We start from the raw sequence: 15,698 nt of genomic DNA, 5'->3' as shown, positions 1-15,698 counted from the left end.
TACCTTCTGAAATTCACATGCTTGTCTTCTTTCGAATCTGCGCAAATTTCTGAAATAAACCGTGCACCTTTTAATTTTTATCAAGTTCTTAGTGATCAGTTTCATCATTCTTGTCTAGTTTTAAAGATACCCACCATCCTGTATTAAAGATGACTGAAAATTATTGAAAAATCCGCATACAATAAAGGTTTTAGCAAAGTGTTAACATGAAATTTGACTAATGTCCATTATATAGTAGATGCTGTAACCGTCTGAACACTTGACGAGGATAAGAGATATATCGTTTCGATATCCGAGGTTTAAATTAGTGTTTCATTTCATAGAAAATGGACGGAGAGAGAATGGAAATTTCCTGAAGTTTGTTACATGTTTCCGAATGGTAAAAAATAAAAATAAACTCGTGTCGTCATCCCGAGACAGTGCAGCTATTTTCAGCACACTCCCCATGGAGGTGAGCTACATGTAACATTCAACCACATACCAGCCCTCCTGTCATTCTTAATTTTCTGGCAGTACCGGGAATCGAACCCGGGCCCCCGAGGAGGCAGCTAACAACACTAATCGTTACGCTACGGAGGCGGACTCCGAATGGTTAGCTGATGAGTTAACCGTACCTATACATACTTCTTGAACTAGAAACAAAGATGAGTTATTTATGTATTGATTTCTTTACGCACAGTGTAGAGAACTGATGTATTTTTAGTACCGGTGACTGTATCACTTTTCTTCCGCAGTTTGTGATGTGTTGTTAGCTGCACGAATTTTCCTTATAAGGCGTGTTGATTGTTGTTGTGTGATGTATTTGTAAGGAAATTGGAACTTTCAGGTATGTGGTATATGTTAAAAGTGCCTGCCCTTTCATTGACTACAGCCTAACCAACTTCATATTTCGTGCCTACATAATTTTTTAACCTTGTAGCAATAAGTGAGAGTAGTTGTAAATTGTATATTCACATTTAAAGCCTGATAAAGTTTGACTCCTCGTACTAGTCCGTGTTTTACAACTGCAGATTTGTTTGGATTACTATCGACTGTTCTTGTCTGTCTCTTTGTTCGTACTGTAAAGAGAAGTTTAAAGGGAATACATTGACACTGACAACATTCCATTGTTTATTGCAAAAAATAATTACATGAAGCGTACACCAGGGTAGTGGCGGTGCTGGGCATATGAAGTAAGCGCGGTGAATTGTCCAGTTGAGTCTTTTTTTCAGTCCAGCGCCGGACACAATTTGAGCATGGTGAACTTGTTTGATACTGCCGTTAGTGAATTACCGGGACTATATCCGGTGTTAGCACTCCGTCTTGATGCAAGTCTTGGAGGACGTCGAGGAGTCGCTGCTCTGTGAGCGGGTCCCCCAGAGCGACATCCACTGAACCTATGCACAGTAACAGTGCCAGGAGTTGGGAGCGACGATAGTCCTCGGCCAGCTGTGATCGACTGTAGCGAAGGTCTCCTTCCACGTCCACTCCGAGGCGTAACGTGGTCGCAGTTAATGTCGCCCAGTAACCATCGAGTAGGTCTATTGTATGACGCCGCCGTAGTTCCGTAGGTACAGAGCTGACTAGAAGCAGCGCCAGGTCGTTCGTGGGGCGGCTGTAGGTGACCATCTGCCAGTCTAGCACCGCACACGCGCATTTGATGTCATCATCACGGAATAGCAGGTTATTGCACCAAAAGTCTGTGTGTGTGATGAGTGCTAGAGGCTCTTGAGGTGCCAGCAGTGCTGCGATGACTTCTTTAGTACTGGGCCGCAGTGCTACCAGACATGCCAGTATTGCCTCCATGCCAGGACGTCGTTCGAGAAAACGCGCTAGCTGCGGCAAGCCCCTCTCCACTAGCTGCTGGTACGAATCCGTGGCGCGGGCCGTCTGGAAGAGGAAGGGGTAGCGTTCAGAGAGTGGTCGGCCTTCCTTCACTTTGAGGGCTAAGGAGAGGGCGTGTAGACGAGCTACAGCTTCTAATGCTGATTCCGTCTGGCGTAGGGTGAGTCCTCGAGAGAAATCCGCTCCAGAGAACCCTTGTGGCTTGAGGTTCTCCAGGACTAGTACTGACTCGCTCGCTGTAGGACTGCTATCGGGATTGTTCGAGCCCTGGGTGTAGAGAGCATGGTAGCAGCGGGGAATGGGCAGTTCGATCGGTTCCGCTCCCTTCGGCAGGTACTGCCTCTGAAACTGCTCCAACTCGGGAACCACCTGCAAATCAAAAGAAAGTAGTTAATTTAGTTCATTATCGCTTGACGAAGAAAGGAAGTGAAAAGCTGCGTGTTTTTTCTTTTTTTTTGCTGTCGGCTTTGGGAGCATGAGGGGGAAGGAGATTCTCGAGTGGTGGTAAGAGCACGTGAGTCGTCCCAAGTTAGCTCTTGAGGCAAGTTACAGAGTGAGTGAAGCACTTGCTGAGAGATTGTTAAGAGTGTGACTTAAGCTCATTGTTTTCTGACACGTTTCTTTATCAGATTTATTATCCTCAATTTTACGTTTGTTAACACTGCCCTTTGATGCCAACCTTTAGTCTTCTGGACAAAATACGATGTTACCGAGCGAGTGGCTGCGCGGATTAGGTGACGTAGTTGTCGGCTTGCATTCGATATATAGTGAGTTCGAATACCATTGTCGACAGACCTGACGATAGTTTCCCTTGATTTCCCATTTTCACACCAGGTAATTCTGGGGCTGTACTGTAATCGAGGCAATGGTCGCTTCCTTCCTACTCGTAGTTTTTTTATCCAATCGTCGCCATAAAACCTATCTATATCGGTGCGACGTAAAAAATGGTAAAAAAAGTAAAATACTACTTAAAATTCACACGAAACGAATCGATCTTGCCCAGCAGAAAATAGTATTTATGCTTTCAAGTTAAAATACATTTTGTTGCGCGTCATCGCTTTACTTCTCGCAAATGTTTTGAAGTGTGACTACTGCTTATTGTATATATGTATGTTCAGTCCGTCAGCGATTCCGCTGGTGGGATCCTCAACAGCTCTGCCATCAGCTGTCATAGGTGGCCTAGGCATCACTGAAGAGGCGTACTAGGGAAATGAGGAGTGAGGTAGTTTCCCGTTGCTTTCCTCACCGAGCCAGTGCTGCTATTGCATATCAGTCTGCCAAGCCCACTAAAATGCATGCACCAACTGACCCTATGAGCAACATTTTCACACCATTCATAGCAGGGACTGGCTGCATAAGCATTGGCATTACTAGCATCGCCCATACCTCAGTCACTTTCATATTGTCAAAACCAAGGATAAGACAGAGACAGATCTATGAAAGTAACAAAATTGCTCTAGCCTATACCAGAAGACATAGTGCACTGTAAACACTAGGTCCTGCCAGCAAAGGCATGTATTGCTTATTGCTCTTTGCTAAAAGGTTCTTCAATGAACAATTAATCGTCGAAATTCGTTCCTGCCCAGTTAAAAGGAATATTTAGACAATCAGGACTGTTTGTATATGAATGTATCTCAAATTATAAGTTTTACACCCGTTTTGCAATTCATGTACAGTTTCGAACCATGGATTGAATATTCATTAATTATATTAAATTTCAGTTTTATGGGAATGTTTACTCTCAAGAAATCTGCATTATGTTCTAAAGAATTGCTGCATATTTCCAAGAAGCTTTCCGATACTCCTGTCATTAGACTCGAAAAGTCTTCGCTTATTACCAGTACGTATGTCTCATTGAGAAGATGAGAGCACATTAAATATGAAATTGACCTTTACAAGCTTTTTTTTTTCTTTCTGTATGTTTGAGAATTTAAACGGATGTTACGCTTCTATGTCGAGCGACTTGCTGACGTTGGAGTCACTAGCAGAGGCAGTTCGAGCTGGGTTGCGACGCTAGTAATGCGGGGATCACACATGTCAATTGGAGCTAAGTGCACTAAGTGCGAAGCGGGAGATCGTTGCAGCTGTGTTGTAATCTGGTACAGACTGGTCCCATATTCTTGGCTCGCTCCCAACAGTGAAGCACTAGTTGCATCGAACCGCGTTTTTGAAAACGTCAGTATTTGTTTCTAGATACGATTAATGACGAGGGGATCGTGATTAGCTCAGTAGCGTAGCTGCTGCTTCCCACCCTAAGGGCTGAGGTTCGAATCTTGACCGATCCTGAGTTGAGATTATTTCAGAAATCACGCGGTGTCAGGAAGGGCATCCGGTCTCAACCGGCCAAAAGCAAAATGAGCCTGGGTGGCTACAGCGACCTCAGAAATGCCAGTTTGTAGTGCCGGTTAATAATACGTGCTCTCCCACCCATCCGCAGTTCTTAATGGATTTGGCATAATGCATTGCTTAGGGTTTCAAGACACGTTGTGAAAACTTACTCAGATAATTGCGTTACGTCATTGGTATAAACACAATCATATCCTAGATCAAATGCATTAATAAATAAAACAAATACCATACAGAGTAAATATCTGAAGCTACTGGCTGCCCTTGAGAATAAATTGTTGGGCGAGCAAAGAATACGCTAAGAAGCGGTGAATCGTCATTGACAAGAGGAGGATGGGTTAGCATTGAAAAATGAACAGGTCTGAAAATCTACTTCCGTAGAATGTCTTACCTGTGTGTAGAACCGTATCTCACGCAGGTCGAACTGGGCTTCGGTGACAAAGTATCGACTGAAGGGATCGTGTGGCAGCAGCTTGATGATCAAGTCGAGTGTCTGCATATCAGGAGGACCTGGTGTCACGTGGTACTCGACGTTGACGGCCAGAATGTCGCTGAGGACACTCTCCCCGGCGTCGCAGCCAGGACGCACAGAGAACTCGTCTACTGCCACGCTAACTCTGGGCTCGCCTTGCCCCTGGTGGTAGGTCGCCAGCATGGACTCGAGCCACTCTCCCGTGACCGGCCACTCACCGCCGGAGCTCTCGTCCTCGCTGTCGGACATCACTGACACCAGCCAGCTAAAGTTCCTGCAAATATAAATTTATAAATATATTTATTTTGTTCACCTGCCATCCACGATTACTATTAAGTCGACTTACCCGAGGTTTATTAAAACATTTCTGGTTGTACCTAGCGTGCAAGTAATGAATATCATCCAACTAATCAGTTAAAAGAGAGTAGCCTACTAGTTAAGAATCAAGTGCACTGCTACTATGAAATACAGACGTCAACTAGACCATGTAATTTACTGATGCGGAAACCAAGTTTTCCACCTCCTTACTTTCTTGAAATCTTTGTCAGTCGTTGTGTTTGCTGTGGAAATTGCCCAATGTATTTTGATCAATACGATTTTCCATTTCGGTCATCTCTCAGGTCTGACGAGAGATGAGCAAAGACACCCATGGGCAAAATTGCAAGGAAACTGGTATAACAAAGCCTTCCATCTTTGCAGACACGCTTTCTTGCTGTATAGATTGCTGTGGAGCAGCTAATGCTGCATTTTTAGCATGACGATGAACGTACTCTCTCCGAGGAACCTTACTGTGAGCACCATCGTCATATCTATCCCCTCGCCCTGCTCCCTCTCTGGATCAGTGGCCTCCACATCTCGAGATCGCGGGTTTCAACCCTATTCCATGTCGTACTGTGTCGGCATGTTAAAGATCTCTGGTGACACAGTTGGTGTTCACCTGACGAAATTAATTTAAACCTCAACCATAAATCGCCCAACAGAGATGCGCTTCTCTACCAACTAGTAGACTAAAACGGAACGTCGAAATTGACACGCAGGCAGCCTAAATGGCGTCAAATCAAAATACCTGCATACGGTTGCTAAAGTATTATCTCCTATTTTGTTTTCAGTCTGGTGTTATCAATTTAACTGCCCTTTGACAACGCTTGTTTAGAGCCAATAGCGTTAATGTTAGAAGATAATATGAAGTAAATGAGGTCGGATAACGAGAGGAAAAGAGATAAGATATGCACGCAAGTGAAAGCAACGGTACATGTTGCTCGGGACTGTAATGCTATCCTTACTCTGTGCGTAGGGGCTTAAATTACTGTGTAAACGAAACTAAGTTTCCTTTTTGAAAACTCTGATTGTAATAAGTGATGATAGTTCAATGTCCCACTAAGACGTCGAAGGTTTTCGGCGATGCAAGGATGGGAAAGGGCTGTGAAGGTAGTGGCCTTAGCCTTATTTAAAATACAGCCCTAGCATTTGCCTGGCGTGAAAGTAGAGAAACCTCGGAAAATCGTCTTCAGGGTTTTTGACGCTGTGATTCGAACCCGCCATGTCCCGAAAGCAAGCTCACAGCTTCGCAAGCGAACCGCGTAGTCAACTTGCTTGGTCTGTATTCATTGTCAACACGTGAATTTAATAAGAGCTTGGTCTGTATTCATTGTCAACACGTGAATTTAATAAGAGCTACTGGAAACGATTCTTTTTAATTTCTGTATCTCGAAGAACGTTTTATTTTTGTTCTCAGAAACTGAAAAATATATAGAAGACATGGCTGTGTACCGTAAGTTACCCATCCACGTATATGACGGACTGTAAACCTACGTATGATTCATTTTTGACTGGGCAGTGCTCTCTTGTTTGTGTTCTTTCTCTGAAAGTGTGCGCGTGTCCTGAAACACGCACGCTTCATATTTGTTTTAAAAAAATGAGTTTTTGCTGCTGTTGCTGCTGTTGTTATTGTTGTTGTTGTTGTTCTTAGAACAGAATAAGGGTTCGGTTATCAATAGGCGCAGGTTATCCATAAACGAGTTAATTTGCAAATACTGACGGTGCAGTATGCGGTCGCCGGGCCGAGTGGCTCAGACGGTTGAGGCGCTGACCTGACCCCAACTTGGCAGGTTCGATCCTGGCTCAGCCCGGTGGTATTAGGTGCTCAAATACGTCAGCCTCGTGTCTGTAGATTTACTGGCACGTAAAAGAACTCATGCGGGACAAAATTCCGGCACTTCGGCGTCTCCGAAAACCGTCAAAAAGTAATTAGTGGGACGTAAAAACAATAACATTATTATTACAACATGCAGTAACGATTGTGTACGTGCATACCTAGTTCCTGTATTTATTGACGCGCCACAGACGCCATTTAGAAATATTGTTTTACCACACCGTTCTCTTTGTGTTTATCATATTCATTTAAGTGACTTGCCCCTTATCCGTTTCTTGAATGCAAGGAACCTCAAATCCGCAGTCGTTCAACTACGTCAGTTACGCGTAGACTATACCATGAGTAATTCAGTTGTATAGCTTGAACCAAGGGCATAAAAATGATCGTGACGATAATACTATTTTTACTAGCGGTTTAACGTCCTACTAACACATAGGTTTCCTGCGACGCAAGGATGGGAAAGGGCTAGGATTGGGAATGTAGCGACCGTGGCATAATTAAGGTTCCAGCATTTTCGTGGTGTGAAAATGGAAAACCACGGAAATAATGTTCAAGGCTACCGACGGTGGGATTCGAACCCGCTATCCACCGAATGCAAGCTCACAGTGATAATACTGTATACAGTTGAGGCATATTGCCAGATGACATTCATGTTCTCTTTTACTTGGAAGTTTTCTATTCAGAGACCTGTGTGTCCGCTGTTAACCTGTTAGGCCCACTTACGCGGGATTGAATATCTATGTTGGATATTTTAAGAACAATTTCAAAATTTTCTGTATTTGAATGCTCCCTGTATGTTTTAAATATTTTGTCTGTTAGTCTTAATGAGATATTGATAGTAGACGTAAAGCTAACAAACAAAATAACATAAGAACTCTCAAAAATGCCACAAAAGTTGTTTGGATCAATAAAACTCTTCGTATGTGCGAGCAAGCATATAACGTTACGTGACTGTTGACGTCATAATCGTAGCCACGGAATCTCCAGTAATCGCAGAGCATGTCTTTTCATTTCAAAAGCCCCACATTTTGGCGGGATTCGAATCGCGGCCGCCCTGCTGAGAAGTCAGTGATAATACCACTCGTCTATCACGCTCCCACTTTTCACTTGTATAAATTTCCCCTTTCATTCCAATTTCCCACTAAAGCAGAGCAGGTAGACCGCCACTTCCCCTCACGACGACGAATGCATCATACATCATCGTTGTCGACTGTTAGAAGGCGGGACTGGTGGAAAAAGATCAAGTAATGAAGTGCGTCTGTGTGATTTGATTTATGCATCTAAAGAGCGTATCATCACATGAAAAAGTCATATAAATCTGGGTTGTTGCATGATAACACCAAGCCACAACCACCAGCACGCGCCAGTTACTTCCGGAGATCAATTTGGAAGTTCAGACATATCCTTCCCTGAAATAGCACCGACCGATAACCTTGGACTAGGTGGAAGAGTGTCAGGAACAGACGGTAAAGTTCTGACATCAGGCGCTCGACCCCATTTTTTCTGCTGCGGGATGGATGCCTTGATGTAGCGTCAAAATAAATGCTTAGACGATTATGAGGACTGTATGTAAAACAATATATGTCAAGTCGATACCATGGGTACATGTAGGAGTTTCGGAAATTCATACAATCGGAGGTTTTTGCTATCTTTTACGTTGAGTCACCCTCGTATATTTACTCTTTTTCTGAAAGGTACATCTTCCCTAAAATATATCTTACTTTTATGAAGCACTTCACAATACTAAGCAGAGCTATGCTGAACTTCGGGTAAATACCATTAGCGTTTGTTTAACAGCAGTAGCTAATGCACTGTTTTATTCATAACTTGTGAATTACAGAGACAGGGAGAGAGAGAGTTAGTTTTTCATCGAGGAAAATGTAAAATAATCGATTATTTCTTCCGTGCATATTGCCCCCCCCCCCCCTCCCCCGCCCTTCATGGATTCCGTACGCTCATATTTGCAGTAGTGCGTGTATAATATTTTTGTCCTCCATGAAGGTACTATGTTTAAAAGTTTCCTGTCAGCCTCTGAAGAAACCGTAATTGCTGACATAAAATCTTACTGGAAAGTATCCTTAACGACTGACTCTGGTGTCAGGATTTCAACTCTCTTATCGAGGGACGTAACACTGTCACTGGCCTCTCACCAAGGAGGCCGCGATTTGAATCTCAGCCAATGCGTGTGGGATTTTTAAAGCAACATGATCTCGTCCCTATACATACAAGTTATGTAATAGAATAGCATAATGTGTTAAATATTCTTAAACTAATGAAACTGATTAGTGATGTATCTCAGCACATTGCGATTTATCGAAAAAATCTCGTGATTTTTGATTGTTGAAAGTTGACACCTCTGCTGATTATATTTGGCAATGTGTAGAGTTTCTGCCCCCTTGATTGCTTTCTGTTTTAAGTTTGAATAACTATCAGAGGTTCCTCAGTCACTCAATCAACCACTACTGATCTGTATTTAGGGCAGTCGCCCAGGTGGCAGATTCCCTATCCGTTGTTTTCCTAGCGTTTTCTTGAATTATTTCAATGAAATTAGAAATGTATTGAACATCTCACTTTGTAAGTTATTCCAATCTCTAACTCCCTTTCCTATAAACGAATATTTGCCCCAATTTGCCCTCTTGAATTCCAACTTTATCTTCATATTGTTCTCTAACTTACTTTTAAAGACACCGCTCAAACATATTCGTCATTCCACGCCATCTCTCCACTGACAGCTCGAAACATACCACTTAGTCGAGCAGTTCGTCGTCGTCTTTCTCCCAAGTCTTCCCAGCCCAAACTTTGCAACATTTTTGTATCGCTACTCTTTTGTCGGAAACCATCCAGAACAAATCGAGTTGCTTTTCTTTGGATTTGTTTCCGTTCTTGAGTCAAGTAATCCTGGTGAGGGTCCCATACACTAGAACCATACACTAGTTGGGGTCTTACCAGAGAATTATATGCCCTCTCCTTTACATCCTTACTACAACCCCTAAACACCCTCATAACCATGTGCAGAGATCTGTACCCTTTATTTACAGTCCCCTTTATGTGATTACTCCAATGAAAATATTTCCTTATATTAACACCTAGGTACTGACAGTGATCTCCAAAGGAACTTTCACCCCATCAGCGCAGTAATTAAAACTGAGAGAACTTTTTCTATTTGTGAAACTCACAACCTGATTTTTAACCCCGTTTATCACCATACCATTGCCTGCTGTCCATCTCTCAACAGTATCGAGGTCATTTTGCAGTTGCTCACAATCTTGTAACTTATTTATTACTCTATACAGAATACCATCATCCGGAAAAAAGACTTCTCTGATTCCACGTCTTTACTTATATCATTTATATATATAAAACATAAAGATCCAATAATACTGCCTTGAGGAATTCTCCTCTTAATTATTTCAGGGTCAGATAAAGCTTCGCCTACTCTAATGATCTGAGATCTATTTTCTAGAAATATATAGCAATCCATTCACTCATTCTTTTGTCTAGTCCAACACTCATTTTTGCCAGTAGTCTCCCAGGATCCACCCTATCAAATGCCTTAAGTAGGTTAATCGCGATACAGTCTATTTGACCTCCTGAATCCAAGATATCTGCTATATCTTGCTTGCAGTAAATTTGGGATCTATTTGTTGCTCGATATTAGATCTATTATTAATGTTCAGTTGGAAGAATGGTTTGAGAAGTGCAAGTAAATTATCAAACACGGGTAACAACTTTATTGCAGAATCAAGTGCTGTGGTAACGAGTCTCAAACTGAACCTTTCGATGTGGATTTTCCTTCCCTTCATGAAGATTTGGAGTGTGGTAACTTATAAAGTTCTTGCTGCTCTTAATGCTCCATCCGTACAATTCCTAAACTATCTCCTTAAAAGTTAATGTCATCGTCATCATCATCATCATCATCATCATCATCATCATCATCATCATCATCATCATAATAGCAATTCTATCGACCTGGGATGTTCAATAATCGAAACCTGGCTTGCTGCTTAATCCAAGATCGTAGATTCCACTCCGACTCAAGTTTTCGAAGGATGCTTGTCAGCCTTGTTTAAATAGGTATATTGATACGGCGACAATACACTTTTTTGGGATAAACATCTACGGTAGAAACGACGTCGAAGATTGGATTAGGCGACGTATTAATAACCGTATGCAAATTTGGGTAAGATGCTGACGATAACTATGAGAACTTCCTTTATTATTATTATTATTATTATTATTATTATTATTATTATTATTATTATTATTATTATTATTAACCACTATATTCACACGTTTTTCCGTATCCTGCTCTTAAACGAATTCTACTGCCATTACCGGTGAACTGACGCCTAACAAATGAATACTTCTTTACGACACTTATTTATACTTCCTAGCGATTTCTTATCTGTTCACTTCACACACAAGATCAGTCTCTCTCTCTCTCTCTCTCTCGTGTGTGTGTGTGTGTGTGAGAGAGAGAGAGAGAGAGAGAGAGAGAGAGAGTGTAAGAGTGAGTTCACTCTCATATATCTCAACCATTTGGCCTTCTTTATACAGGTTGACACGGGGCCTAGGTAATGGGCAGACTTCACCTAGCGATTTCTCATCTGTTCACACACACACACACACACACACACACACACACACACACACACACACACACACACACACACACACACTTCTCAACTGGGCTTTTGAAGGGGAGGTTTCGTACATTACCTAGATTCGCTTATTATAATGAATAAAATGCAATGTCAGTGGGATTAGATACCGTCACTTTTCGCCGGTACTGTGAAAACTGTTATAAAAACAGGTATTAGACATCATTTCCTGTTATAAAATACGGTTTTGGGCTTAATGGTATTTCACAGGTATTCCCCTCGCGCTGATACTACAAAGAGCCGAGGTGGAGCGGGAGGAGATTGGGCGTTCCTTTTCCATCTCGTGGATTTCGTAAAAATGCAATTTTACCCGAGTTTTCACTCACTTTCTGTCACTGTACTCCAGTATTAATTAATTTGGAAAGTTCGGTTGAAGATAAGAATTAGGTTTTCCTTTTCCATCTCGCGTATTTCGTAAAGTGCAGATTTGCCCGAGTTCGCAGGTCTCTTGCTTCCTGTCACTGTACCCCAAATATCCATTGATTTGGAATGTTTGCTGAGAAAACTATTTTTCTCACCCTATGATGAGCCGTTTAAAATCATTGTGAACTTTGTCTTCAAAGAGTTAATGAAGTGGTTGTGAAGCTAGGTATCCGTTAGCATTTAATTCAGATGTAACGTTTAAAAAAAACTTTTTATTTAGAGGAAGAAGGAAGAAGGGGAACATAGCATAAAGGAACATGGCCTTAAATTGCAGCTGAGCGTATTGTAATGGGAGCTGCTGAGATAATTGTACTTACGTTGGTTATCCTTGGCGCTGTAAAATTCTTCTTTTAGTTAGAATCACTACTTTCTTCTTTGCTGTTTATTAGACCACATAACACTTCCGTTTTATACGTAATCTTATATTTATCACTTCCGACTTATCACGCCCTAGTCTCGCTCAACACTGTTTTGCCGAGTATCGGACACATTGGCATTAAATGGTTCCTCACTGAGGCACGAGTAAAATACAATTAAAATATACGCCTCGCGTGGTGTTCCTCGTGGGAATGTGTCGTACGAGCGAACAACGCCCACCTTGCTCGATACGGGCAGTACTGCTGGGCGGTGTGACAGCGCGGAACTGCGGCCCATGTCTCGTACCGTACGGCTGCTCCCCACTCCGCCCCACCATAGCCAGCAATCAATAGCTGGGGGCAGCGCTTTCAGACCCCATTGATTCTATCGTTTTCTTCCATGGTGATAAAGGATTTATTTTCGAGATAGGATATGCCAATCGACCTATCCTTCACCTATCCTATCTTCCAGTAACAAGGAGATGCAATAATACTCTTACATCGTAGTTGTAGCATAACTTACAACTGAATATTGCTCCTGTATCATTCTTACAAATAGACCCATGGAGCGCGATGTGTTAAAATATTAATACTGTACTTGATGAGTACTGCGATTTCACAAACTGAAGCATTGCGATGAAGTAAAATAGTGAATTATACATTCAAATGTACCAGTAATATATTCGGCGTGTTTAGGATTCGACTTCCAGTCATGCAGAGTAATAAGCTATCCACAACATGTCGAAAAATCTTCAAATGGTTGTAACCCATGTGAAAAGTCAAATGTTTGGGATTGCAATAAATAAATTAGTAGAACTCCGATTATCCGAGGTAATTTGGAGCCAGGTCACCTCGAATAAGTAAAAACTCGGATATTACTGACGGTTACGCAGACTTAAAAATAAGAAATTTAAAAATCGTACAGTATTACTAAACTACTTCTCATATCTTAGTAAAAATATATAATTTAAAAACAGAAAAATACATTTCATTTATTTTTTTGTACTAAATAATATACTACAGTATGTAGGCAATTCGAGTACTAGATATAAATGATGTAATATAATACGTATTATTAAGTACTGCATTGTTACATTTTAGTACTGTATGAATTGTTTCTCTTAACAGTAGCCTATGTACATTGACGTTACAACAAAATGAAACAACATAACAAAAAGTAATCTCTTTGTAACATTTTACACTTTAAGCTTTCTTCGGAAAGCTTTTTAGAATTGTTTTGTTTCGTTGTGGTGCCTCGTTTCTATGCCACAATAATATACATGCGCGGCACGAAATTCACGACAAAACTTTTAAGAATTACGACATTAAAAAATTGTTTTAGACTTAGAGATTTGACTTGGATAATACGGTGCATGGGATATAGAGGCTTCGTGGTAGTCCAAGCTGTATATCTTGATTGTTCTTCTGACATGCTGGTTGTCCTATAGCCTTGTAGTGTGCTCCGCTGAAGTTCAAAGTCATCTCCGTACAGGCCATGAAGACCCTTGGAGGACTGGAAGGTAAAGACTTCTACTATCCGTAACCTCGGCACTTGGTGGGGTAGAGTGGTTAGCTCTATGCCCGGCCTCTTTTGCCTTCAGGAATTAACCTGGTACTTATTTTTGGTGTAGGTCGAGTGAACCTCAGAGCCATGTGCACCTCCGGAAGTGGAAATCTAGTTTCTTAAATTTTTTAACTTGCTGAGTGGGAATCGAATCCACGACCTTCCGCGTGAACTGAGCACGCCTTTACCGCCTCAGCCAGGCAGTCCCTATCTGAAGTTAGAACACCTTCCGAAATATAAATAAATTGGCGTAAGTAAATAACTACATCCGCACTGTCTTAAAGTTCATAATGCTTCGACCCTCTTCATTTGCATCCCAGTGATTTTCGAATATCCCGCACTAAAGCCCTCCTGACTTTAATTCCGTAATATCGTACTTCTTCAACCCAGTACATTGCCGATGTTCGTAAAAGTTTATTTCATTTCTTCGTAAAGTGGCATGCTCACTGATTACTGAGCAACAAAATTTACATTTTTTGTTGCTTTAGTGGCCCCTGGTGAAATTTCCAATTTAATTGTCCTCTAGTTACTGTTCAGGAAAGTGATAGAAAAGTAGACATCATAATTGTGGAAGAAATTCGCGAAGTGGCTTCTTATTTTTGAGCAAACTGTTTATATAAAGACCTACCGTCTAAAAGAGGAACACTTTTACCTTTTATATAAAAATGTAGGTTCGAACCCCACCATCGGCAACCCTGAATATGATTTTTTGGTGATTTCCCATTTCCATAAAAGGAAAGCTGTACCATAATTAAGGCCACGATCGCATCCTTCCCATTTCTAGCCCTGTCCTATCCCATCGCCGCCATAACACTTATATATGAGGCAGTGCGACGTAAAAATAATAATAATAATAATAATAATAATAATAATAATAATAATAATAATAATAATGCGTCTTCGTTACTGTTATCTTGCAGCTTTCGATTACAAGCCTCTGTGAACTTACTAAGCGCCTCCACAATCCTCCGTTAATAACCAGCTCTGTAGCCTCGTTTAGTTTCATAACTTTTACCTTTAAATAATTAGAAACCGAGTCTGATCATCGTCGTCTTGTTCTCTCGCTACCTCTTACCCTACATTACAGAGTCCATTATTCTCGTAGGTAACCTATCACCCTCCATTCGCCTCATATGACCTCACCACAGAAGCCGGTTTTGCGTCCAGCTTCATCCATCGAGTTCATTCTAAGTTAGCCTTTATATCCTCATACCAAGTACCCTCCTGCCATTGTTCCTAGGTGTTTGTACCAGCGATCATCATCTCTACTTTGTTACTTTTAATAAGATATCCGGAGTCCACCCAGCTTTCACTCCCCTACACCCAAGTTGGTCTGAAAACAGACCGGTATAAGAATAGTTTCGACCGGGACCTGACTTCTTTCTTACAGAATACTGTTGATCGCAACTGCAAGCTCACTGCACTTTGATTCATTCTCACTTACTATACTACAATCCTGGGAGAATTTGTTTGTTTGTCCAACCCTTGTCAGAATACACATCCTAAATACTTCAAATGATCTACCTGTCCCAGTTTTGCATTCCCAACCTGACATTCATTTGTCTTAGGTTTCTTCCCTATTGAAATCGCTTTAGTTTTGAAAATGCCGGGCTAAGTGGCTCAGATGGTTGAGGTGCTGGTCTTCAAACCCCAACTTGGCAGGTTCGATCCTGGCTTATGGTGGTATATGAAGGTGTCCAAATACGTCAGCCTCGTGTTGGTAGATTTACTGGCAGGTAAAAAAGTTCTGTGGGATTAAATTCCAGCACCTCGGCGTCTCCGAAAACCATAAAAGTAGTTAGTGGGACGTAAAGCAAAATAACATTAAAATTATTAATCTTTGAAATGTCAGTTTTCATATCATACTCACTGTACTTATTTTTTCAAGTTCCAAGATATT

The 15,698-nt window shown here is 41.5% G+C and overlaps 2 protein-coding genes across 8 annotated transcripts in view; one reads left to right on the top strand and one right to left on the bottom strand.

The window, feature by feature from the left end:
- Positions 1-15,698, top strand: part of LOC136857783 (E3 ubiquitin-protein ligase RNF19B) — a 649,393-nt gene that overhangs the window by 589,413 nt on the left and 44,282 nt on the right. The gene's annotated exons all lie outside the window — the stretch shown is intronic.
- LOC136875049 (uncharacterized) lies at positions 1,062-12,568 on the bottom strand. Its single transcript, XM_067148773.2, has 3 exons — positions 12,196-12,568; positions 4,562-4,916; positions 1,062-2,193 (listed from the first exon to the last, which is right to left on the bottom strand). The coding sequence occupies exons 2-3, from the start codon at positions 4,889-4,891 to the stop codon at positions 1,261-1,263; spliced, it is 1,263 nt and encodes a 420-aa protein (XP_067004874.1). The 5' UTR covers positions 4,892-4,916; positions 12,196-12,568; the 3' UTR covers positions 1,062-1,260.

This window comes from Anabrus simplex, chromosome 1, assembly GCF_040414725.1.
Source record: "Anabrus simplex isolate iqAnaSimp1 chromosome 1, ASM4041472v1, whole genome shotgun sequence".
In the NCBI taxonomy this organism is placed as follows: Eukaryota; Metazoa; Arthropoda; class Insecta; order Orthoptera; family Tettigoniidae; genus Anabrus; species Anabrus simplex.
The sequence above is the reverse complement of the archived record's forward strand: the minus strand, read 5'-3'. Positions and strand labels throughout refer to the sequence as shown.